This window comes from Idiotropiscis lumnitzeri, chromosome 14 (genome assembly GCF_059441095.1).
Source record: "Idiotropiscis lumnitzeri isolate Australia: NSW breed Sydney's pygmy pipehorse chromosome 14, RoL_Ilum_1.0, whole genome shotgun sequence".
Taxonomy (NCBI): domain Eukaryota; kingdom Metazoa; phylum Chordata; class Actinopteri; order Syngnathiformes; family Syngnathidae; genus Idiotropiscis; species Idiotropiscis lumnitzeri.
In genome coordinates this window covers 4,668,254-4,693,216 of record NC_142404.1, presented here as the reverse complement: position 1 = coordinate 4,693,216, position 24,963 = coordinate 4,668,254, and the positions used below count along the sequence as shown (strand labels likewise).

General features: G+C 39.7%; 1 protein-coding gene across 1 annotated transcript; it reads left to right on the top strand.

Annotated features, from left to right (window-relative positions):
• efnb2a (ephrin-B2a) lies at positions 1-24,878 on the top strand. The gene is made up of 5 exons (XM_088315497.1): positions 1-747; positions 9,524-9,807; positions 17,494-17,586; positions 19,828-19,938; positions 21,203-24,878. The coding sequence occupies exons 1-5, from the start codon at positions 635-637 to the stop codon at positions 21,607-21,609; spliced, it is 1,008 nt and encodes a 335-aa protein (XP_088171623.1). The 5' UTR covers positions 1-634; the 3' UTR covers positions 21,610-24,878.
• The last annotated feature ends 85 nt before the right edge of the window (positions 24,879-24,963 follow it).

Genomic DNA, 24,963 nt, shown 5'->3' with positions numbered 1-24,963 from the left:
AGCTGAGCAGAAAGCGTGATCCACACGTCGTCCGCGGTCGTTTGGAACGGATCTGCAACATTTGGCCGCTGCAGCTCTTTCACATCAGCTGTTTTTTGATACATTTCATTCTCATGTTTGATCATTTTCTTAATTTTGACCATCATCGTTGTTCCGTCTTTTTCGTTTTTTTAACACCACCAGCTTCATCTGAAAGGGGGAATATCATTGCATTCCATCGCTAGTCTTCGCTCCCGTTTACTACTGCTGCTGCCGCTGCTGTTGTGGATTTGATGCGAATTGCTGGACTCAGACAAAGAGGATTTATTTTTTAATTCTACAAACACTACTTGTTCACTCCGAGGAATGTATAGCAACTGCTTTAAGTGCGCGCTCTGAGCAGAGGAGAATATACGCAGCGCCTGTGAATGAACTATGCGTCTTTGCTTTGTGAAGCAGGTCCCTCTCCTGACGATGCTGTAGACCGCGTCGGGGTCTGTGGTCAGCGTGCATCCCTACTGGATCGGGATACAAAGTCGAAAAAACGACCTTTTCCATTCAGGAGAGCTTGTCATTCGAATATATTTTTGGGACACGTATATTTATTTGGACGGAAATCGCGCAACCACCTGGAGGCACACCAAACAATCAAAACATGGGGGACTCGATGTGGAGATATTACTTGGGAGTTCTCGTTCTTGTCTTCAAAGTACACTTGTGTCGGGCGCTCATCTTGGAGTCCATTTATTGGAACACAACAAACACCAAGTAAGTACTCACTCACACACGCGCGCTTGTATAAAACGGCGCGCGCGCACACGCACGCACGCACGCACGCATACACACACGTCGAACAGCCACCAATAGTCCGATGAGTATGCTGTGGGAGCGATTGTCTGCCGGGCTTCGTAGTTAATGATGCAATGTAAACACACACACGCACGCACACACACACACACACATATATATCTATATATATATATACAGTTACAAAAAACTACTACTAGATAATTTGATTTGGTAATACTTAAATAACCATTTACAGTTTATCCCCACCATTTCGGAGGTTCGTCTCTTGCGTCTAACATAAACGACGTGCCAATATATGGCTGCGTATTACATTATGGAGAAGTAAGGTAAATTACTCCAAATTTTCAACATGATAATTATAGAACACGATGACGCCCGTTGCATTATGTCTCCTGTAAATCTGCTTGTTTGGCTGCTTTATGATATTTCGGCTACTTGCAGAGGACAACTGGTTTTGTCCGACGGGCCGTGCGTTAAGTTGCGCCGTGCAGCATGCAAAGTACCCCAAACAGTGGTGTACATAGTTAGCTGTTTGGTGTCTGTGTTTGTGTGTAATTTAATTTATAAAGTGTTTATTATTTTTGGTCCGACCCTAGTTGTGGTAGAAAACACCATTCCGAACAATTTCGCCAACGCGCTCTGATTGTTGACTAATTGCGTGTGTCTTCATTTGCATGTGTCTTCATTTGATGGTAGTTTTTAATTAATAAACGTTTTTGGTGATGATAAGCCCGATTTTGGAACATACCGAGAAAAATGCGTGTTTTTTATAAACTTCCGTCGGCTGCTGCTGCGCTCGGTCGGTCAACGAGAGCCACGAGGATGTCATTCGGAAACAATTAAGTTGATATCAAAGCAAAACATGCTGTGTCCCAAACTTTGTGTAGAAAAAGATGTATTTTCATTCATTTTTTTTAAAATTGGGGGTCACTTCGGGATAATTAATTGATCGGGAGAGTATTAACTTAATAGTTTACGTTTGTGTTTTCCTACAACACCACGTGAACATTTCAATTTATTGGTCCATTTATTTTCAAATACACATTATTCTTTTAAAATGGTAATCTATTGTCTCTTACTGCCTTCAGTGATTCACTAATTCATAATTTACCAGTGACAAACAGTGTGTTCCCAATCTGAACAGTTGATATTTGTTAATTCAAGCAAATTAAAATGATCCACCAAGAGAACACATTTTTTTCCGTAAAAGATTTTCGTTCCTATTGGTCGGCGGCGCTTGCAGCTCATTTTTGTGATCACTTATAGCACCAACTTCAGACCAATCTTCAGCAGATCACAGTTCCTTTGATATTTCCTTTTCCAATGGGACGGTCTGGCAGTGGTCCTCAGTTTCCAGTGACTGTAAATGAATGTAAATTGACTGGAATTTGTGTCTATAAAGACAGCGTTTAATTTTTTTTTTTGTGGGGTGCTTGGAGAGTATTTGCTTGGTGTACAGTGCTGAGCTTTGCGCTCTGCACTCAGCAACCATGGGCCTCTTTTTTTTTGTCTAGTCTAGTCTAGTTTAACTCCCAAAGCCAACTGTGTCCCAATGCTTCTTGAGATATAGAGTCTGGCTAGCTAGTGACTCTTCAACTCATCAGACACTTTTCATTTAGAAGTTCATCCATAATTGCGTTTTAACTTAAATTTGTTCCTATTCACGCAAAATTATTTGTGGACATGTATTGTCTCGGAGCAGTTAATTGTTTGGTTTATGACCTACTGGCTTGCTTCTGATACAACACCCGAAAATGAATGGACGCAGTTCAGGGAGCATGAAACTTTTGCAGCTTGTCAACTTTTATTTTGAAAATGTGATGCTTGTCTGACCTTGGAATTTTCGCTCCCCCGACTACCACTAACACAGCAAACATTCCGCTGAATTAGCGCGTGCGTGTGCGCATTCTTTTTGTCCTGTGTGTATTTCAGGGCTAAAGGGTCACAGACTGTGATATCATTGATTGAATTCTGTTTTGGGGCAATAATAGAACTGCCTTGTAGTTTAATTTCAAAGGTTGAACGAACAAAGAAAAAATAGAGGCTCAACATTTTAACTTGCTTTAAGGTATTTTTTTTAATCAACCAAGATTACTCCCCCTCAAAAATACACTAACAAAAAATAGAGACAAAACACGATCGTTCTTGCAGCCATTTTGATAAATGGAGATTAATAATAGAAAAAAAGAAGTCAAACAACGCCCAAATGCTATTTAATTTTCCGATTCAGTTTGAAAGCCCTCATGCCTTTCAATTATCTCTATAACTCATTTACTGCCATTGGCGGCTAAAGACGTCAAATATCCCAATTTTTTATTTTTTTTTACTCGGCTGGTAGTGAATGAGTTAAGCAGGTCAGCAATATGCTGGGCAGACGAAATGTTGGCTTTTGCCCTGTCTCTCGTTTCGTTGGGCTTAGTCTGCCGTTTTGCCTCTTCAAGAAGGAAGAACGTTTGAAATGTGAGGGCTCGAGGCCAGTCTAATGGCTTTGTGTGTAGGTGGGGTAGTGGATAAAGGAACTCAAGGCTAGCTCTATAGCGTTCTGTATGCATGCTACATGTACACACATCAATGAAAAAAAAAATTCATCCGCAAGGCCCACGGCGATGTTGATTAAACCCGATTGTTATGTGAACTGCCCTTATGCATGAACCTCCCAAGAAAAAAAAAGGAAACACCCAACCTCCACATTCTCCTCACCACAGTCTTTCGAACACACACGCGCACACACACGCACACGCCTCCTTCTTCTAATCCATTTTGTAGTTGGGAGGGAGAAACAAAAGAGAGGCCTGCTTTACATGCTTTATGTAAAAAGAGTGCTCCCTCTTCTCCTGTGCAGTTCATTAAGAGATTACGAATAAAGCCAAAGGCCCTTTGTGACCGGGCAGCGGCTGGGGCACCTCTGTGGGTTCCTTTGTTGTCTTGGGGGTTGGACTTTTGCTTAGAGATGCAGGTCTATCATGAATGAGTGACAAGGGTCTCGGTTCTGAAGGCTGTAATGATGACCCCCTCCTTCATTTAGCATTCCTAAAAAATATCCTTAAGTGCCTATATATTGTTTTGTGTTTCCTTTTCTCCCTGCAACTAATAGGGAGAATAATCTGTTATTTGAATGCAGCTATACTGGTCAGCTGAGGGAGAAACTCAAAGGTCAGTTAATGTAACCACGTGGCTGCTTTATGATGACAGTTAGAGATCTTCATCAGGATCATGTATTAAAACAAGAGATAGCAAAGCGAAATGAAACAGGGCAGGACAAGAAAGCATTGGCCCCCCTTGGGAAGAAGAGGGTAATTATGTCTCGGGCTGCTCAGATCCCGCAGGCCTGGATTACTGGATGAAAGGTGCAGGGAGTGCAGACAGAGCCAGAAAGGACAAGAGGGGATAGGGTGACACTCAGCATAAAGACCTCCGTCCCTTCGGCCAACAGAGGGCGAAAGCCGCAGCGCTGCAAATAATTGAGGGTGGATTAACCTTCACTATACCTTGGCTTGCCCTCTTTGTCCATCGCCTTAATGAAACCTTGCATTGCAGCTGGGATTCAGAGTCAAACAGTTGCTCTTGATCAGCAGTAAATATCCACCATCTTCTACTTCTGCTTTTGTTTTCACATAAATTTCAGGCCTTCTGGAGAGAATAGCGGGCAGGTCCACAAAGGGATTACACGAGGGTGGCCACTGGTTTTTGTAACACAATAGTCTGTTTGGTTAAATTAATTAGTTGATAAGATACTTCTCCACTTTCCTCACCTTCCCAAAAAACATCTAACACGTAAGACACCAATCCTAAAGGAGAGAAGGTGATTAGGCAAACAGATGGCACCTAAGCAAATGCTCTTTCATGTCTCCAATGTCACTCAAACGTTAACCCAAACTAGCAGGGCTTGTCACGCACCATTTCACCCCCATTTCGCACCTGCAACTTGAACTAAAGAATGGCTTCAAATAAATTGTGCCAAATGGTCCAACTCTGGGGCATTACAGTTGCTCTTCAAGTTCAAGCGAGTGTTTTTCCTCCAAAAACTTCAAAGTGATATTATCAATGCACTGGTGACATTCTCAGTATTAGTCAACCTAGAAATGATCTCAATTTCCCATCACTTGTACTGTAGATGCCTGTGTATAGAGAAGCCGAGCTTGCTTCTCTGTTGACTTTTGGAAGACAGGATGGCAGACCGATGGAAAGGATTAAAGGCACGAGAATATGTTTTATTGTGCTTTACATCATCTTTAGCAAAATCAACACACACATTGGCGTCTCACCGTTCTCCGACCTTTTGATGATATCCATTACACGCTGGAGACAAAATGACGGCGGAGACTCGTGTGTCGAAATGGCATATGTCAAGTGTGTGTGTCTATATTAGGGCTGTCAAAATTAAAGCGTTACCTCAAGATAAATGAAAAAATAAAATTCACTCGATTAAATATTTTAACTCAGTTAAATAATTTTTATTTACTTCAAAAATAAATTTGCATGTCTTGCAAAGCCAAATTGAAACACTGTACCATATTAGCCGTACATCTTTAGCCCATCATCTCAGAACAAAACACCGTGCTTAAATTACCACTTGGCCTTTCAAACCAACACTGTTCGAGTGTGCTGCTTACAACTAAATGTACTGCATCACTTTTGAGAATTGAACCGTAAAGATGACTCCATTTTGATCATATTCAAGGATCAACGAAAGCTATTAAAATATTAAAACAGTCTTTGAGTTAAAATATACTTCAAATTTGGTAATTTTACATTAATTCTGTTACAAGCTTCACAAAAAATAGTAGTAGAAAAACTGTAATTAATTGCGTAATATTTTGAGATTAATTAGTTAAAAAAATTTTTATCGCTTGACAGCACTAATACACAGACACACACACAGACATACACGATATATATATATATATATATATATATATATGTATATTTCTGGTGTAGCAGGTTTAATTTTTCATCACACGGTGAGGGTCTTACAGTAAAGTTGAAATGTAATGTAATGAGTATATTCATCGTGCTTGTGAGAGGAGATATGAAGAAGAACACTGCCTGCATGCTAAGCAAACACAAGTGATTTACACGGCTTGTCTCGATCACATCATCAAAATCTTTTTATTCTGTTATTAAATTCATCTCATCATCAGTTATTGACATGCATAATTGATTTAGAAGTGTTTACTTCTCCATCTAAGGATCATATTACTCCCAACTCTAAGCGGTTGTTGAGTTTTTTTTTTTTTTTTTGCTACCCCATGGGCTGCAGTTTTTACCAGTTGTTAATTATTGCCAATTAAAGTCGTAATGTAATGTTTTATCTGTAAACCTGAAAAACATTTGGAGGGGTAGATAGCACAGAATGAATTTATGGACGAGTTGAAAAGGAGGTCATGGGACAAGTAATATTATTTTGTGTAACACTCCCACATGTTGAAAAACAGGCAAGGGAGGAACCGCAGCACAATTGAGGGAGGTGCAGGACAAATGAATCACTGGTGACATTTTGCATTCGCACAATTTCATCTTGTTAGCTGCTTTTACTTAGGATGATTTTTTTTTCTCTAACCAATTCTATAAAAAATTCTTTGTGAAGGTTTACATTATATTGAACATGATTCCTTTTTGTTCGTTTCTTTTCTTCTGGAATAAAAACAAAGTGATAATGTGTTTCACATTTGGGCTGTTCAGATCACACAGGATATAGCTTGTTTGACTATGACAAAAACAGGATAAAAAAAAAAAGAGATGGCAGCATGAGACAATGAAGTTTTCTTTGGCTCTTGCTTGTCTGCCGTGAGCGTGCTTTGAAGCTTCTCTGCTTTATCACTGGAAATGTTTGAGCTCCTGCAAGTTGCCCATTTCCTGTTGAGATAGCATTCATGCTAACTGGGCAGGAGTCTAAAATTGTCGGAAAGTTTGCAATGAAATGTTATCAGCAAAGACCTTTTCCCTCCGTGTATGTACAAAGGATGTTGGTCGATATCGAGGTGTCTGTCTGTCATTTCTGGCTGAGTAGGTTGTGATTTTTAAAAAAGATGTGCGTTAAATCCTTTACACATCAAGAACCTCGAGTTCTATTATAAACCTAAAGCTGCAGGAACATTTTTTTTTTCCTGACAACATGCTGCCTCTCTTTATCCCCGCGTCCATCACTACTTTGCCACTGAGTGTGTCCTCGGGGGCAGGAAAACTATCCACTCGGCCTACTTAGCTGTTGTGCTTGACTGTATTCGTTCTTCGTGTGTATGTTGCGTGCAAGCACGTGTGCACATGCGATTGCCAGAAGCAACAAAAAGATGATGCATACGCTTTAGAGAGGGATGGAGAAAAGAATGCACGATCTGTATTTGTTCGTTTGTAAGTGACAGATAATAGGCGATTAGGCGCGCGATAAAGAGAACGGCGCGTTTCACAATGTGGATTTAATATTCTTCTGCATTGATTAAAATTCAATTTAATTGTGTGCTTGTTGTTAATTAGGAATTGTCTGAGCCTTGCCACAAGTCCCCTGCGTGAGGTCTCTCCTGCCACACTGCGGGGGCTGCTTTTGTAGTAGTCAAAGAAAAAAAAAGATGAGCTTTACTTTGCTGTTCACTCTGGGAGTTGAGAAAATCTCTCATGGTTTGCTTTTGGAAGAGGACCCAAAATCATCCCATCTCTTTAAATTTCAATTTGTATTGATAAAAACACACGACATCAATAAATATACAGACTAAAACTTCACAAAAATGTGTACATTTTTTATTTTAATTTTCCAGGCATTTGAATAATTTTCAATAATTTTTGTTTTCAGACTAAATCTTCTCTTTAGCCACGTCATTCACCACAAAATACAAAAAACTTTTATTGGGCTTCTTTGGGTAAAATATAAGACTTAAAGACCTATTTAAGATTTTTTTTTAACTTATACCTATTGCACGTAAGTATCAGCAAAACCCCCCCCAAAAAACAGAAACCATACATTTTTGTTAATTTAGTTCTCAAACATGGAAATGTGGCATATGTGCAGGATGTAAGAATGCGGCATATTGAGTAGGCTACTCATGCGACATCACGATAGTCCAAGGAGAGGTTTGAAGAATCAAAGAATGACTCAGCCGTTTGACTAACACTGAAGGTGGTTTTTTTCTTACAAGAATGGATTGCATTGTTTATTTTTTTTTTTACATTAGCTCGTTACTTGTTACATACTAACAACATTTGGAGTATGGAGACTCGTGAAAAGAAACAATAATAATTGGAACTATAACAAAATAAAATGAAGATCAGGAACAGTCAACTTCTTAGTTCTGCATTCTTGGTAGCAATCTCATCATCAAGGTCAGCCAGTTCTGCTAACTTCCCCTGATGACCTCTCCATGGGGAAGTTTAGATACATTTTCCCAAACGAGATATTTTTCCCCAGAAATGATGACGATAAACGATAGCATGGCTGCTGTTGTTGTTCTTTTTTGTTGTCATTGTTTGAGCAAAAATTATGAAAGTACGTCTTTTCTAAGTGTAATTATCTTACACACGTTTAAAAAGCACTTTTGTCTTTAGAACTGACCTATTGTAAACTTTAGACTGGGTGCATATTTTCCCAAACAGCATCTTCAGCATCTATTTATGGGGAAAGCAAATCTATTTGGCTTTCCATTTGAAAGATTATGGCAGGATCACTATTTTTGTTTTTTATTTAATGATGCAAACATCTCTAATGACATTATTTCCTTATGTGCTGATTTTATTCTGTGGAATGACAGACGCGAGTGCATCTTTCAACATACGGCTGTGTTTGAGGCCATAAATGTGTTTTCATTTTTTTTTTTTTAACTTCTGTGCATGTATATAAATCTTTTCCCCCCTCAGTGCTGGGGAAAATATAGCTGTTGTTTCAAAAATATATCTGTGACTATTGGACGAGTCTCTTATTCATTTATGTTTATTTTTCATGAAACTGCTTACGATGTAGTTGTCTCTCGACTTTACCAGCCTGCCAATGCTCCGACACACATTTGATTAAAGACGGGGATATTCTTTGTCATAATCGTAGCTTTCACCAGTTTTTGTCCTCATTGACATATCAGTAACTTCCTTCAACCATGTCGAAGTAATATATTTTTTTAAATGGGTCTTACGAGAGACTTTCCTTTGGAGTTGTTTAAACCAGCATCCGTGCGTAACATGGCTGATTTGCGAGATGGATTTAAAAAAATAAAATAAAGACTCCCTTTCAATTCAAGCTGAATTTTATGTGTATGAGAATATGTGGTTCGTTGGAATGCTGCGGGACTTCTCCATTCTTGAGACTAAATGGCGCTATTATTTTACTGTTGGGAAATATTTAGGGAAATTCAATTACACTCCCAGACAAAGGCCTCCAGGCTTCCTGCCGATGTGTTCCTGCTACTGTTGCTGTTGTTGAAATGTTGCCTCACAAGGCAAGGCTTTTTTAAAATTTTTTTTTTTTTTTTTCACTGTTTGGTTGGTGTGCGTCCGTCTACTTCTTACATAGTAAATAGTTTGGATTTCAATCCACAGTGTTGAATAAAATTTACACATTTGTTTTCTGTTATGCGAGTGAATTGGCTTAATGAGACATAACCACTAATTACAATATTGCTACATGTATTTGATGATGATGATGATTCTTTCCATTTCTAAACAAGTTCAAGAAGAAACACGACACAATATAAAAACGCAATGAATATCAAGTAATGCGTAATACTAAAGTTCTTTCCCTCCTTTCTTCTTTCAGATTTGTGCCAGGACAAGGTGTGGTACTCTACCCTCAGATTGGGGATAAATTGGACATTGTGTGCCCGCGAGTGGATGGTGGGGTGGGTGAGGGAGTGGAGTTTTTCAAGGTGTACATGGTGCCCAGGGAGCAGCTGGAGAGCTGCACCATTACCAAGGCTGACACGCCGCTCCTCAACTGTGTCAAGCCTGATCAGGACGTCAAGTTCACCCTCAAGTTTCAGGAGTTCAGCCCCAACCTTTGGGGCTTGGAGTTCTTCAGGGGAAAAGACTATTACATCATCTGTAAGTATCAATCATATCCGCACTGTGATCTCAAACGTCCCTTTCAAAGTTTCTTCATGTCCAAGGCGACCTTTAGATTCGTTTTGTGACTTTAACCCACCTCTTTTAAACTTTTGGTGTGTAATTCACTTGATAGTTCCACATTTGGTTTGAGGCCAGTCCCCATTAACCGCGATAACCGAGGGTTCACTGTACTACCATCCTCGGGGAAGTTTTGACGGGGTTTAGTGAAGGCCTCCTGGGTTGTAATATGGGAGGTGGACTGAACCATCTGTGTGGTGCAGAGGGGGGTGTACTCAAGATAAGACCATCTGTGAGGCTGTGCCACCGCCATCTGTGTGCTGTCACTGTAGAGGAAGGCAATATTTCTTAGTCCCGAGAAGGAAGTGGGAAAAAAAGTGGGGTGAGCGGGTAGGGAAAGAATTGCTGTAAATACTACACAATCCAAACAATGTGCAATTCACCAATTAAGAGTGAGTTTCAAAACCCTCCTGCAGTACGTCGCTAACGCTGATGCTAATATCTCCTTTCTTCTTATGCAGAGACACAGAGAATGAAAAGTAGTTGTTTCAGGGAAATAGCTTTGCGGTTAATAATGGGTACACATTTTGGCAATGATGGCTCCTGTAAACCAAACAAGTGTAAAATCTAGCGACAGTTTTATGGTCTTACATCGCCACTGTCGATCAGCTTTTTCACAGAGCCGCTCAGTCAATCATGGGTGTCCACAGGAGCTGAACAAATACTAAAAAGGTGTGTGTGTGTGTGAGTGCTCAAAGACTTAAGAGGACTGAACAGCACACGCTCAATTACCCATCTTTTACCTCCTCCCTAGCTCGCTTTAGCCTAACGCTGTAGTTAATTATTGATAGGTTAATATTGTTGTTTTAGTTATGATGCTTCTGCAAGAGTGATCTGCCTGCATTCCTGCCACTGAATGTTATCAAGCCGGGATTCGAGTTGACATAGCGAGGTTAAATGTTGATAACGGTGAACACGAATGTGTAAGTGATGAAGGCGTGTCGCATATAGAGGAAGGTACGTGTCCGGAGAAACAGATGTGAGACAACGATGGCGAGTATTGTCCCAATGCTTGGGGTGCAGCTTGAGGCAGCTTCTCTGTGCACACACTGTTCAGATGCATGCTCGCTATGGCAACAAGAAACGTGCCCTTGGCTCTCCCTAGCTATAGATTCTATTTGTCAGTACACAGCTTTATCACAGCATGAGTAAAGAATCATTTTCAATTTCCAAAAGCTTCACACTAAATACATGTGCCTGCGGCATCAGTCGGTTTGAATTGAAAAGAAAGGGGTTTCAATAACTGCTTTTATATTCCATGCAAACTTCCCTCATTCAACACGCATGCCTCAAAAATGCTTATGTGGCAAAAGGAGTTTCTCTTTTTTTTGAGTGGGTCACATTTTTTTCTTTTAATTGCCTCTTTTGTCTACCTCTTGCTTTAGCTCTGCAGCTGTTGCAGCTGACTGCATTTGAATTATGGCGTTATGCTGTGAACTCAGTGATTATCCTTTTTTTGACTTGGAGACTCTCCAGACAGACGCACAAGGCAAAGTACAAATAAAAATATAAATGATGAGACAAGAATGAAAGAAGATGCAGAGTAGATTCGCCGGTCGTTGCTTGTGGGTGCCATTGCTTGTGAGACAACAGAATGTTGTCGTGCGAAGTATGTTTAATTTTGGAAGCATAAAGAGTGACCTGGAAAAAAAAAATACATACACACACGTTTAAGTGTCCATTTTCTGCAGCTCACACTCAAGATTTACTGCAAGGATTTGATTAGTCTTTTGGAGCGAGCACTTGATACATAATTAATTAACCAGCGTTTAATCCTCCATGTCCTCTCTCAATTGCCAAGGAACCCACATCAATTCAAAAGATCTGGATCTCAACCAATTGGATTAGCGCTGCTTTATGTTGATAAACTGCGCAAAGGCTAGACCGACACAATCACTTCAAGCATATTGATTCAAGTCCATGCACAGTTTGTATTTTTGTTTCAACATCTCATTGAGAGACATTCAAGTCTATTTCCTAAGCTAAAAATAAATCAGTGATTTGTGTGTGTGTGTGTGTGTGTGCGTGCGAGCAGGCTGCTTGACACATGTTGTGTTGCATCTGTCCAACAGGCAACTTTATGTCTGCAGATATTTCTGTCACCCTGCCTACAAGTGTGCACAATGTGCTTTCATGCATGCCCGTGTCTGTGAATGTGTCTTTAAGTGGCCGTGCTTGCTGCTCCAGTTGGGAGCAAACAAATTTGATGTGATGGTTTGCGGCAGCATGGCCTGAAGATGAGAGACTTGTTAGCAAGATTACAGTACATGAGAACAAAGGAAAAAGGTCTGTGATAGACATATCGAAAGAGTGAGGTCATGTGACACAAGTTAAAAACAACAAGAAAACACAAAAGGAGCGAGCAAAAAATAGATCTCATCAAAGAGTGCGTATACAGTTCTTTTCGGAGAAATAATCTGAAATCAAATCTGAGTCAAAAGATTCACTTGAATCTAAAATAAGCACATGGAAGTTCTACAAATAAAAAAAAAAAAGTTTCATTCGCAAGTTACAAACAGGCTCGGATGAACAAACACATTTATGTGGTCAAATGTTTGTATTTGAGACTGATATATGATTAAACCATTTGTCACATCTGTAGTAAATTGTTGTATTATTAAGCATGTACCTGATGAATGTAGACTTTTAATTAACTTTTGAGCTGATTGCCCGCAGTAGTCATTTGACAGCTTTGATATTTGTGGTGACCCGTCTTTGGCCTGGCCTTTTTTTGTAAGGGTCATTGGAATCCCTGAGTGCTAAGGCGCCCCCTGTCACAGGTGATTTGCCAAAGAGCCGTGACAGGCATTAACCAGGCTGTGAGCCCACCACTGAGATGATGGCTTCACGCCCCATACGGATGGCAATTACGCTTCGTATTTAGATCATAGCTGTCTTTTGTCTCGCTCGGTTTTATCTTCCTCTAACCCATCATCATTCTGTCCAGTGCTTTCATTTCTCTCCGTGCGCAACACAATTTGTTTATCTGCTTCTTTGTATTTCTTGAATCAGATTATTGCCTCACAGCGCTGCATTTGTTTTCCTCCACTATGAGGGCCACCACGCTGTATATTAATAAAACCAACAAAATTCGACAATGAAAGCCAAGTAGATTCCAGTGTCCATAGAAAGTTTTGCCTGTAAGACACAGAATTAAACTATTTGTAATACAAGCTAAAATTTACAGTATTCAATGTCAAGTAAACAGCAGCATTGTCTCACAGCTTCTTAAATCATTTTATCCCAGCCATTTTCACTGGAGCAACACCCTCAATCCCAGCGTTTTACTGGATTTTGACTGAATTTGCAAAGAATATTATGTTCCAATTAGGACTGTCAAAATGTAAGCGTTAACTCTGCAGATTAAATTGTTTTAACTCTGTTAAATATTAATTATCAATGAATATTTTAAGTTTGATGTACTTCAAAAATAATTTGCATACTTTACAAATATTGTACCATATTAGCTGTACATCTTTAGCACATCATCTCAGAACAAAACAACCTGCTCAAGTTACCACGGGCAAACTGCGGTGCTTGTGGGCAGTTTTGAGAAATGTTTCAAAGAAAAATGCCTATGAACATGGCTCAGTTTGGATTGTCTTCAAGAATCAAGGAAAGCTATTAAGAACTGTCTTTGAATTAAATAAACTTCATATTTGGTGATTTTGCATTAATTCCAAGATCTTATTAAATATCTGTCACAAACTTCACAAAAATTATTCATTGAAAAATGTGACTAATCGCAATTAATCACGGAAATGTTTCGTGATGAATTAATTACAAAAATTTATCGCTTGACAGCACTAGTTAAAATGCTATATAAGTGTGGCGCATACCAAAAGAAAGAGTCTAGAATCTCTTCTTTAATCTGAATTTATTTCCTATATTTTTTAATTGTTCAACAATCAGCATTAAGAACTAAATTTCATCAAAATTCTAATTTCTGGGGGGGAAAAAACCCAGAGAAAATGCTTTTTGTAAAAGCATGCATTTCAAGCATAATTTAAATTTTAACACTACTATTTTTGCTCTTGTGGCAGCTCAAACATCTAAATAATTCCTTCCTTCTATAAAACTTAAAACCACAAAAGGGGCTTTTGGTAAAAAAAAATGTATTTGTACATCACAAATCTATTGACCTACTGAACTGAACTATATACACAAGTGCATGTGCGTGCGCAAAATTGGTTTTATTGTTGCTACAGATTGACATCTTTCACTTTCAGTGGTTTGGGCAGCACTCATTATCGCCGGTGTTCTCATCGTTTTCACTGGCAAAACGATCTGTGAGCAACGCGGAGCGTCACTTGACGGCTGCTTCTTTCGTTTGCTTTACGAACGAAGCGTCATCGTTTGACGCATGATGTGGATGATTTTTTTTCTCCCCAAAAGCAATCCTCTCTGGTTAATTGTTTCGTTTTGTCCTTGCTACTACTATTACTACTATTACTATGCTCTCTCCACTCTCACCACCTTGGTACTCCACCACGCCCACTACCACGTGTTCTCATTCTCTTTTTCTTTCACAGGACCCTAGCGTGATTACTGGTTCATCTTATACTTGCTGCCACCTGCTGGCCGTTTTTTTTTTTTAACTATCATTGCAGTCAAGCCAGAAGTCCGTCAGTCAGAAGTTGCGTGAGACCCGCCCCCTTTTCTGAAATATATATATGTATATATAAACTGTTACATTAACTGTCTCAGTTCGCTTTGGTCGTAGCCAAACGATCTAAGCTATCTCCAACATTAGAGGTTTTTCACATGAGTGTATTTGAATTTGCATCTCACAATTGAAACACGCGGTGCATTTCCGCCATATGACAAATACAGGACAACAAAGTTCGAGATGTTAAATCCAATTCAGAAAGGCGAAGGCAGTGAGTGTATTTAAGATGTTAGTTTTAGAGGTGTCTTCCAACGGAAGGACCCAGAAAGGACACACTGGTTGACCTTTGTCTTTGTGTTAAGACTATTTGGGATGTGATGTGTGTGAGACCAAGAAATTATCTGGGGAGGTCAGCATGTTCAGTTGATAGATGCCATATTAAGGTTTTAGTGACATATTCTATGACCTCCAGGGCCAATTGCATCCATCCATCCATCCGACTATTTTCTTTATCCTGGTCAGAGTCACGGGTGAGATGGAGCCTATCTCAGCTGACTTTGGGCAAACGGCAGACTCCACCCTGGACTGTTTGCCAGTCAGTCACGGGGAACAATTACTGCAACAGATGGAGAAGAAATGGGAAAATATTTAACTGCACGAATGAGAGAATCGTAATTATATTAAAGTTGGTAGACGTGTCAGTGTATGATCCAAAATAAATGTAGATGGTTGTACTGCATGTTGCTGTTGGTGGTGGAGTAGCTGCATAACACACACAACACTTAGGTCTTAACATGACCTTTTTTAAATCTGGTCGAGTATTTTTCCTGATGTCCTCTCCTTCTAGTGATGGCTTTTTCACAATTGTGTGTGCATGCGAATGCATGCGTATAATTTCCAACCACTAAACTTCCAACCACATTGAAAGTTTCAAATAAATACACATTCCTAACAGGTCCTCCTCATCCATCACGAGTTGCCTGCAAAAACATAGCAGACTCGTGGGTTTGCTGGGTTTTTTCCCCCCGCTCTCTCCTGTCCTTCATCTTTTCCTTACTCCCTTGTAAGTCTTGTCTTCATGCCAATGGAAGTTGAACATGGAATCAATTTGTTATTACTTTGCATGAACCTGGTCCTCTCTTCAGCAATGAGGATTAGCTGGTTAGTCTGTCAGGCAATCCCGTGTGGCAATGTCTGGCATGTTTCTGATGGGCTGCCCAATGCCATCTCGGCAGCCTTCGCCCATTCACAATCACATCATGTTTAAATCCAAGTCTGGCTTGCCTGGCACAACAAATGTTTTACTCCGCATGTAACGGGGCCAATAAACTTTAACGTGTCCTCAAATTGAAGTACATTTCCCTGTCAGGTCTAGCAAATCAAATTAAAACAATTTTTTTACGGCCTTCTTTTGGTTCTGACCCTGTGATTAAACCCTAAATACTCTGTTTTCAGTTATTGCCTTACACCTGTCTGCGCAAATGTGCCATGCCGTAAACACGACAGTAAAAACATGCCCTCGTGGTGTTGTTTGTCACTCACAAGTCAACAGTGTTGCTTAATGATATCCAATTCTTGTGCGTTGTACTAACAGGTTTATAAAGCACAAACATACAGACAATCACAGAAACACAAGCCCTTAAGGAGCTTTGTCTGTAATGTGCTTTTCGGCCACTACTGGAAATCCACAGGTCAGCTAGTGAGACAGGCATGGGGCAAACAGTGCGCGAATGGAACAAGGGAGGGAGTCCTTGTTAACATCCTCTTTGTGTCTGCTCCCATCACACTAAGGGGATCCAGATCAAAATAGTAGCTGAGGGAAGAAAAACAAAGACAACAAAGGCAAACGGAGAAAGAAAACTGAGCCTAATTTTTCAAATCAGTATGGATCAGCATCTTTCCTAAGGATCTGTCGCTAAATGCGCTTTTAAGAAATTCTTGAGGGAAAATAGCAGAAATGGGAGTGGAACATGTTGTGGTCGTGATAGGGCGGGGTGACAAGCACAAAGGGTTTCGTAAGGCAGTCGTAAAGGTGGGGTGTTGTTCACTGGAGGGGAAAGAGAATGAGATCTTGGTCTAGAAGCAGGGGAGGTTGGGTGGTTGGGGGTGCGGAGGGTGTGGGGGGGGTACCATGTATGGTTGAGGCAGATGTAGTGAATGCGGGCCACTGCGCTCTGGCAGAAAGCCAAGCCGCTAAGCCCTGGCAGCTCGTTAGCCTCTATGTTATTGACCTGATAGACCACAAGCTCAAATCCCCACCCCCTGTTGCCCCCTCCCTCCTTTTTCCCCGTTTCACTCAAACCATCAACCAACTGCAGTCCTTCTTAACAGCCCCTCGAGACAGCATACAAGATAAAAGCAAAAAGACCAAGAGGTGGGACCTTTGGGTCTTGAAACCAAACCATCATACTTATTAGGGCCCCACCCTTTATTCATCCATTAAATTTAGCCGGCCGATATACTTTACATATTAATACATAAGACAAAGATACACACTCAAACACATTCATTTTTGAACAAATACTGAAGGACAAAATATTGTAAAACAATAACATTATCTTCCTGAAATTCATATCTTTATTGTTGGATTAAAAAATTTTTTGGGGTGTCAATCAGCTAATTTTACTCTGCCAAATATCAGTATTGGCACCAGTCTCAAAGATTTTAACTGGTCATCCCCTAAGATTTTTAGACGTTAAAGATTTTTTCAAAACAAGATAAAAAGGTGTTTTTATGTTTCTCCTCTATTCTTATCATCGTTAATGAAGGGTCTATCAACACAGTTCAGTGCTACACGCATAATTACTGATGCTAATTGACTAATTTTAGGGCCTTTTCACCTCTTTCCTTGTCTTTCTAAACAGGCCAGTTTTCCACAAGATACACCACATACATATACTGCGTAGCAATACAGGCTAGCAAGAAAAAAAATTTCACAACCAGATGACTGCAATGATAATTCTAACTTGTTTTTTTAATCTCTCTTTGTGCTGTAGCTACTTCAAATGGCACGATGGAGGGCATCGACAACCAGGATGGGGGAGTATGTAAGACCAAGTCTATGAAGATGATCATGAAAGTGGGACAAAGTGAGTATATAAGGAAATTCGAGTACGAATAAAGTGGCGAACATGTGCAAGCATTAGCGAATGTTGTAGTCTCATCAGGGTTCGTTCAAGGTCACCAGACGGCTGAGAGTCGTCTTCACTGTACACAGGGGAATTTTAAATCATGTTCAAAATTTCCTTGCGGCAAGAAAAAACACAAAAAACGTTGGCGAACGTTTAGCGACCGAATGGGAAATGTTTGCTACCAACAAACCCTGACATGAACGCTATAGTCGCTACCTTCGCGGACACTCGCAAATGTTCGCTCCTCTCTGGGATAGATGAATCAGTTGTTTAGGTAACTTCTCGTGTTTGCATTTCCTGAGGTTGGCACGTTCTTCAGGTACAGTGTTGAAAAGCTTAAAGTTAAGGTTTTAAAATAAAGTATCAGGGGTCGACTTATGTCATTCCATTTCTATAACACTTTGTAACCCGATGTTTTTCGCAAGTCAGAAAACACACCCAATTCTATACCACTAGCAGCGGCAGCAAAGTTGAAATTACAATGAATATGGAGTAAAATGAAGAGGAGGAACAAAAAGAGAATAATTCCTTAGCAACACTCCTTTGTTTGGCTTGCACAATATAAGAGGTGTGAAGTGCCTACAGTAATATACCACATTTCCGATATTAATTAACAATTTTCAAAAAAAACTTTTTATTTGTGGAATCAATCCTCAGCTATTCGCTCAAAAACTCAGCAATTTGCATTTTTTGTGTGCTTTCTGAAGTGCAGGATGACGCCAAACTGTCTAAAGCCCGTCTTCCACTGAGCAGCGAACATTTGCGAAGGTAGCGAATGTTGCATTCTCGTGTTCTTTCTAGGTCGCAAATATTCGGCAACAATTTCAGTACAATTTTGAACATGTTCAAAATTCTCTTGTGACGGGAAAAGTACAGGCGTGTGAACGTCTGGCAACCGTTTGTCAACGTTTGCGACCTTGAAAGAACCCTGACGCGAACGCACCATTTGCTACCTTCGCAAACACTCGCAAATGTTCGCCGCTCAGTGCGATAGAAGCTGAAATTGGAATTATTTTAAACATGATACAGGACACGTTAAATTTAGACGGTGCTGTTAGTGGAGGTTACAGAGAGTCCTCACCATGTGCGTGTGTATTTATTAATTGATTTTAATCAAATCCCATGTAAGGCATTCATTTTTAAGGCTAATCTCGGATGATTGGTATGAAATGACAAACTGTTTTGGGATTCTAGTTTGGGATACATTTAGTTTAAGCTAATCTTTACACTATATATAATTATAACCTTTTAGATTCTAAAGTGTTTTGGTGACTTGCGGTTTAATGCTATATGCAGCAGTTCCTATCCCACTTGAATATCCAATTACTTTATTTCCGACACAAATGTAACAAGTCGAAACAAGAATTTCTTAATGATAAATATGCCGATGACGGTCTACAGCTACTCTGAGGAAGATGTACAATTACAGAAAAAAATGCAAATAATAATAAATTTTTGGGGTAAAAAATGTATTCATTAACCAAAAAGGTGAGTAAAATCAGGATAAAAAGAAAGGTGAAATAAATTTAAAAAATATACTATGTGATGGGTGGAATCGATTTTATGACCAAAGATGACACAACAGGACACGCGACAATGATTAGAGACTTACTGAAGGACTGTCAAGTCTACGATGCACACCAGGACAAGTCATGATTGGCTGACACAAGGATCAGATCTGTCAAGAACTGGTGGAGACAATGACATGATGGGTAGGACGGCACAAACCGGACCAAGGAAAGCACAGAACTCCAAATAATGTACAGCCAACGCTCAAGAATAACGCACAACCATGATCTCTGCCGCTTTTCAATCGCACGGCACATAATGACAATCAATCATTCACACCTATGTATCATTTAGAGCACAGTTGTCAAACTGAATGCCCGAGGGCCAGATCTGGTCCACGAAGGTCAAATTCTGTGCGTCAACCTCCTGTTTCTAGCACATTTTCTTCACTTTCAACAAGATTGAGATATGAGATATTCCCATTTATTTGTTAACAATCTCCTCCTTTTAAAATAAATTTGTTGAACAATTACTGGTACTTACTGGGGTCTGATATCAAAACTGGTTTGTAATATGAATATATATTTTTTTGTTTGTTTGTTGTTGTCATGGCTAAAATGGAAAAAGTCTTGTGATGAACTTGAAAATGTCTTTAAAACTCAAAAATGTATCTTGATTGTGTTTTCTCAGATCCTGCTGACCCTATTTCATCCAAAGACAAACCCACCAGGGTTCCCTACTCCCCTAAGCACCCAGACAGCAAGGACACCCACAAAAATAATGAAGTACTAGAGAAGCCAGGTGAGATCATTTACTGCCATATTAAATCCCTCCAAAGTGGAAATTGAGTGGAGAATTTATTGAAACAATTTGGGATTACAAAGGAAGTGCTGGAAAGAAAGGACACCAATTAATCAGTGTGTAATTGAATGTTAGCCATTAACATGATAGGCATCTCTGGCCTCTTTTCTCCCAAGGACTTTAAAGTCATCATTATGCCGATCCATCACTGAAATGACATTTTCAGAAAAATGAACCGATTCTGAGCCATCTTTTGAGCCCTGCTCCATTCTTGTAACAGTCGTATTGGAACAAAAGCAAAACACACACATCAGATATTTCTTTGGAATTTGATTTATAAGAATGCTTTGCTCAAACTAAAAAAAATCCCCATATAATATCTTGTACTATGATTAAAAAAAAAAAAAATCCCTCTTCATGTCAGCTGCTATGCGGAGCATATGGACACCAGAGCAGAGTGTACAAAGCAAGATAATCTCCTTGTACAACAGCAGAAGGGTCCTTCCTTTGGGCTGCCTGCCATCTTGCATCAGCTCTTAGCTCACTAGCGCAGATAGATCACTTTTAGGCCTCAAGAGATCAGCTCAAACCATGGACACCAGGCAGCACCTGAGCACGCCAAGCCTTTAGTACTCAATGTAAACCATTTACATCATTTGTAGGTTCATCAAGACAGCAATTGTATCTTTTTTTGGAATTTCTACCTTGTTTAAAATGATGCTCTGAACATCTAAGTGCCATTTCTTTGTCCTGGCTTTAAGGTAGGAGTCTTAATAAACTGGATGCGAATGGCGACCAATTGAATTTGACCTTCATAGAAAAGCCTTCAATATAAGCATTATTACTTAGTATTCTCTGTCATGTCTCCCTTTGGAGGATACATTCTGAAAAAAAAAAAAAAAAAAAGCAATGACGGCTCTTGTCCCTGTTTTTTTCAGTGAAAGCATTAGCCACATCGGAAGTGCTTTCGGGGGATTCAAACAACCAAGACACGATCATGCAGCACTATTTACAATTCTATTAATTTTGGTGCACAAAAACAACGCAATGTCTTGAATGTTCTTAATTTTCATCTCAGTTTGAACAGTTTTCATCTTTTCCATTTGCCATGGCATAGTTGTATTCCCCAATGTTAAAACCCAAAATAGCTGTCTGTATAAGTAACACATATGAAGGACACATGTATTATTATAATCTATATATTTTTTTTTTTTTATGAAAAACAGTTTTTAGGCCCTCACGCCTCTCTTTGTGTGTCTGTCAGGTGCAGCATCCAGAGAAAGCGATGCAAACAACACAGGCGGGAAGTCGTCCAATATCATCGGTTCTGGGGTGGCCATCTTTGTCAGCATTGCCTCAGGCAGTGTCATCTTCATCATCATCATCATCATGCTGGTGCTGCTGCTCCTCAAGTACCGACGGCGTCACCGCAAGCACTCGCCACAGCACGCGGCGACGTTGTCTCTGAGCACTCTAGCCACGCCCAAGCGAAGCGGCAGTGGTGGGAACAATAATGGCTCTGAGCCCAGCGACATCATCATCCCGCTCAGGACTGCTGACAGCGTCTTTTGCCCCCACTACGAGAAGGTCAGCGGCGATTACGGCCACCCGGTCTACATAGTCCAAGAGATGCCACCGCAGAGCCCTGCCAACATCTATTACAAGGTCTGAAGACGAGCGTTTCAAAACATGAGACATACTGGATCGCTCCCAGGGTAGAGAGTGGCGGGTTCATGGTTTCAGCTAGCACAGCCTCCATGCCTGCAAACAAACTCCCTCACCCTTTTTCTCACATTCTGCCAAGTCCTCTCCTCTGATAAATTGTCAGTAATATTTTTGTTGTCAACATTCGATTATACCTACTTCCTCTGGTATGTTCACAGTGAGTTTGACTGGCATTGGCAGAGGCTTGAGAATTTGCTGCTGCTGCTGCTGCTACTTTCTGTGGCTTTGGGGAAGAGTATACTCTTAAGTTCCTCAAGAGTATCTTTGCCCAATCCTTTTTCCCTTTTCTGGTTTGTGCACAAGAAGCTCGCATGTTAGGGAGCTTGATATGTGAGGTCAGAGTGGTTCGAGAGATGCAAGTAGTTTTTGTTTTACATTTGCTGTGATGAAAAGGTCAGACGGCTATATGGATGTGAAGGATTCCTTGTCCTTGACCTCATCATAGAGACTACCGGTTGGAAAAATATGGAATGAGCTGAGAAGAGGCAAAGATTAAAGGAAAGGTAACAGAGAAGTTGTAGGCTGACCATTAACTCACAAAGATGACGTTTTCACCGCTTTGAATGACTATTTGGATTCCCCAGGTGAACAAGGACAAGGGGATTGATTTTTGCACCCGTCCTCTCTGGGACTTTCTTGACTGACGTGCAGATAACATCGGAAAATGGTCAGCCACACATACATAAGCCCACCCACTACAACGCACATCTGTCAAGGCCAACTGTTTTTTTTTTTTTTTTGAGGGGGGGTGATTGCACCATTTGTCCTCATCCTGAGATATGTTCTCACCAAATCCTCCTTTCATGTTACTTGAAGGTTGTATCCAGTATGTATCCTGTGTCAAAATACGCTTTCATATCCTGGTGTAGCTGTGTGCACATTCATCCTTTTTGAGCACATCATTTCATATAAAACATTCTAACACAAGTTGAGTAGCAAGAGAGTTCAAGATTGAGGATGGTTACGTGACAGATCTGTTCAAAGACATGCCTGGAGAGTGGAGGACTTTTGAAAGAAAGAGAGCAGCACTTTTAACCCTGTTTTGGTACCTGCACTCCTCATAGCAGTCCAGAGAGAGTCTGCGATAAGGCGAGATTGGAGATAAATTGCATCCTGGCATTGTTAATATTAACGACTCACCTCAGCTCCCGAAACCTGAGCTTTAAACGGGAAATTTAGGGCAATAAGAAATCCAATTTGCCTTAGTCTTTTTTTTTTTTTACATCAGGTGAGGCAAGGTCAAGATACAACAGAGGTTAGCATAGCTGCGTGAAACAGCTCTAGGTACTGTAACATTTACCCTTAACATCTGAGGACAGGGCATCTTGAGCCCAAATATGTATGGCCAGTGCTCACATTTTTTTAAAGCAGGGACATACTCATCCATTGTCACTGTTTCTTCTTCATAATTTCTATGTCTTGGGGGACTTTAAAATGATGTTTTACTAAGTATACATTATACAAACTCAAATGAAAAATATAAATACGAGATTTTATTTATGATAGACAGAGCACAGACAGGTGTTGGCATGGCAAGAGGTGATAATATATTGTGGTATACGTGCACATTATGCAAGCTAGATATTTTATTATTTGATATGCTTCAATGTCATGAGATCGCCAGGGGAAGCAGGGCCAGGTGAGGGAATTGGGACCCTTGGCTCTTATAGAGCAGAGTAGCTGTGTCTCTCAAACTCGCTCAGTGTAGCATATACTGTATGTCATGAACACCCAGTGCCCCAAATATCTTCACACGCATCTTTCATGTCGTCTTTGCATGTGTATGTGTGACTGTTGGCGTTTATATTTCAGTGATTTCATAAATCTTCAGCTTACAATATCTGTTTTCTGAGTGTATAGCACCCCATGTTCCTCATAAATCACATCAAATTTCACCGAAAAGCCAAGCCTAGTATAATGAGGTTTGTGCCTCTAAAGAGGCTACAAAATCAGCAAATATGCAATTATTTATTTTTTTAATCAATTCTGATATATATAAAAAAAAACACCTATGGGAAGTGTTCTTAACCACTGAAAGATGTTTCAAATGATATACTGTACAACAACAAAGTGTGTCAAACAAGCCTGCTGTTAGTTTCATTCCCTGCATATTCTTTCAACTATTTTAGTTTTACCGTTGTGCAAAAGTTTAGCTGTGAAAATAAATTGAAACAATTGAAAATGTACAACATCTGGACCGGTATTTAAGAAAGACAAAAAAAAAAAAGACACATAACAAACAAGCTGTTTAGTTGCTGTGTACCTGCAGCAGAAGATGACAATCTTATTAGTTTCTTTGAATATGGCGTGTCCTTTTCTTAGCTGTCGCTTGCATAACACTCTCCGAACATTGACCAGATTTGGTATGAATGTGATTAAATGTCAGAGAGAAGCTGTGAGAGTCTTAGCAAGTCGGAGAGGAAAAGCACGTCATGTTCCTGTAAAATGCCTTGCTCGTATGCTCAGCCCTCGGTCACTTGACTCAGAAATTTTGCACCACTCTTCTGTCGGTTACAAAAGTGTAAATACATTCATGTTTGTATTGTATATGGATCCTGGGTTGTTACAATAGCCTTATTCACCTTTTTAGCAAATTAAATAGAAAAAAAGTTCAGAAAAAAAATTAAATACACTTCGGTAAAACAGAGCATACTACTTTTTGGTAAATAGCTTATGTAAATATTGATGAGAACACAATAAAACATTTTTATAAACTCTTAAAGTAAAAGGTTTTGTATAAAATTTGAATTTTTTGCTATGTATTTTAGCTAGCGCTCAATGGAAAGTGTCCTCCCCACTCCCTTCCCTTTTGCACTGTTTCCACAGTAATTTGGTTTGGAAAGAAAATGAGCAAAAATTTGCCAAACTGACTGCTGCATATTTGTGCCATAAGTGTGTACCATAAATATTTATTGAATTACTTTTTATTTTTTTTTATTTTGGCCTTTTTTTCCAGTCCAGTTTGTCAGTAACACAGTATTATATTTGAATTGCTTTTTCTTTCTTTCAACCTTGATTTTCTGTTCTCTTGTCATGGTTACTGAGTGGCTGTACCCCTTTTATCCTTGTCAAGAATGAGTTGGGCAAGTTGTGAAAAAATGGTTTTAATGTTCAAAATCGGAAAAAAAAAAATCAAAGTGAGGATATATGACACATTCCACCAGTCTGTTACAAAATGCAAACTTTTTCAATAAAAAAAGTTTTTTTCCTATGGACATGCTCTCTGGTTGTGATGTTTTATGGACTGGGAAAGAAATCCTTTCACAACTTGATTTATTATGTATAAAATGTATGCGACTA

Bases quoted from the DNA above. Each gene is read 5' to 3' on its own strand.
- efnb2a (XM_088315497.1), top strand. From the start codon at position 635: ATGGGGGACTCGATGTGGAGATATTACTTGGGAGTTCTCGTTCTTGTC. The intron at 9,808-17,493 runs GTAAGTATCAAT...TTTGTGCTGTAG, and splicing joins AAAAGACTATTACATCATCT to CTACTTCAAATGGCACGATG. The intron at 19,939-21,202 runs GTGAGATCATTT...TGTGTCTGTCAG, and splicing joins TGAAGTACTAGAGAAGCCAG to GTGCAGCATCCAGAGAAAGC.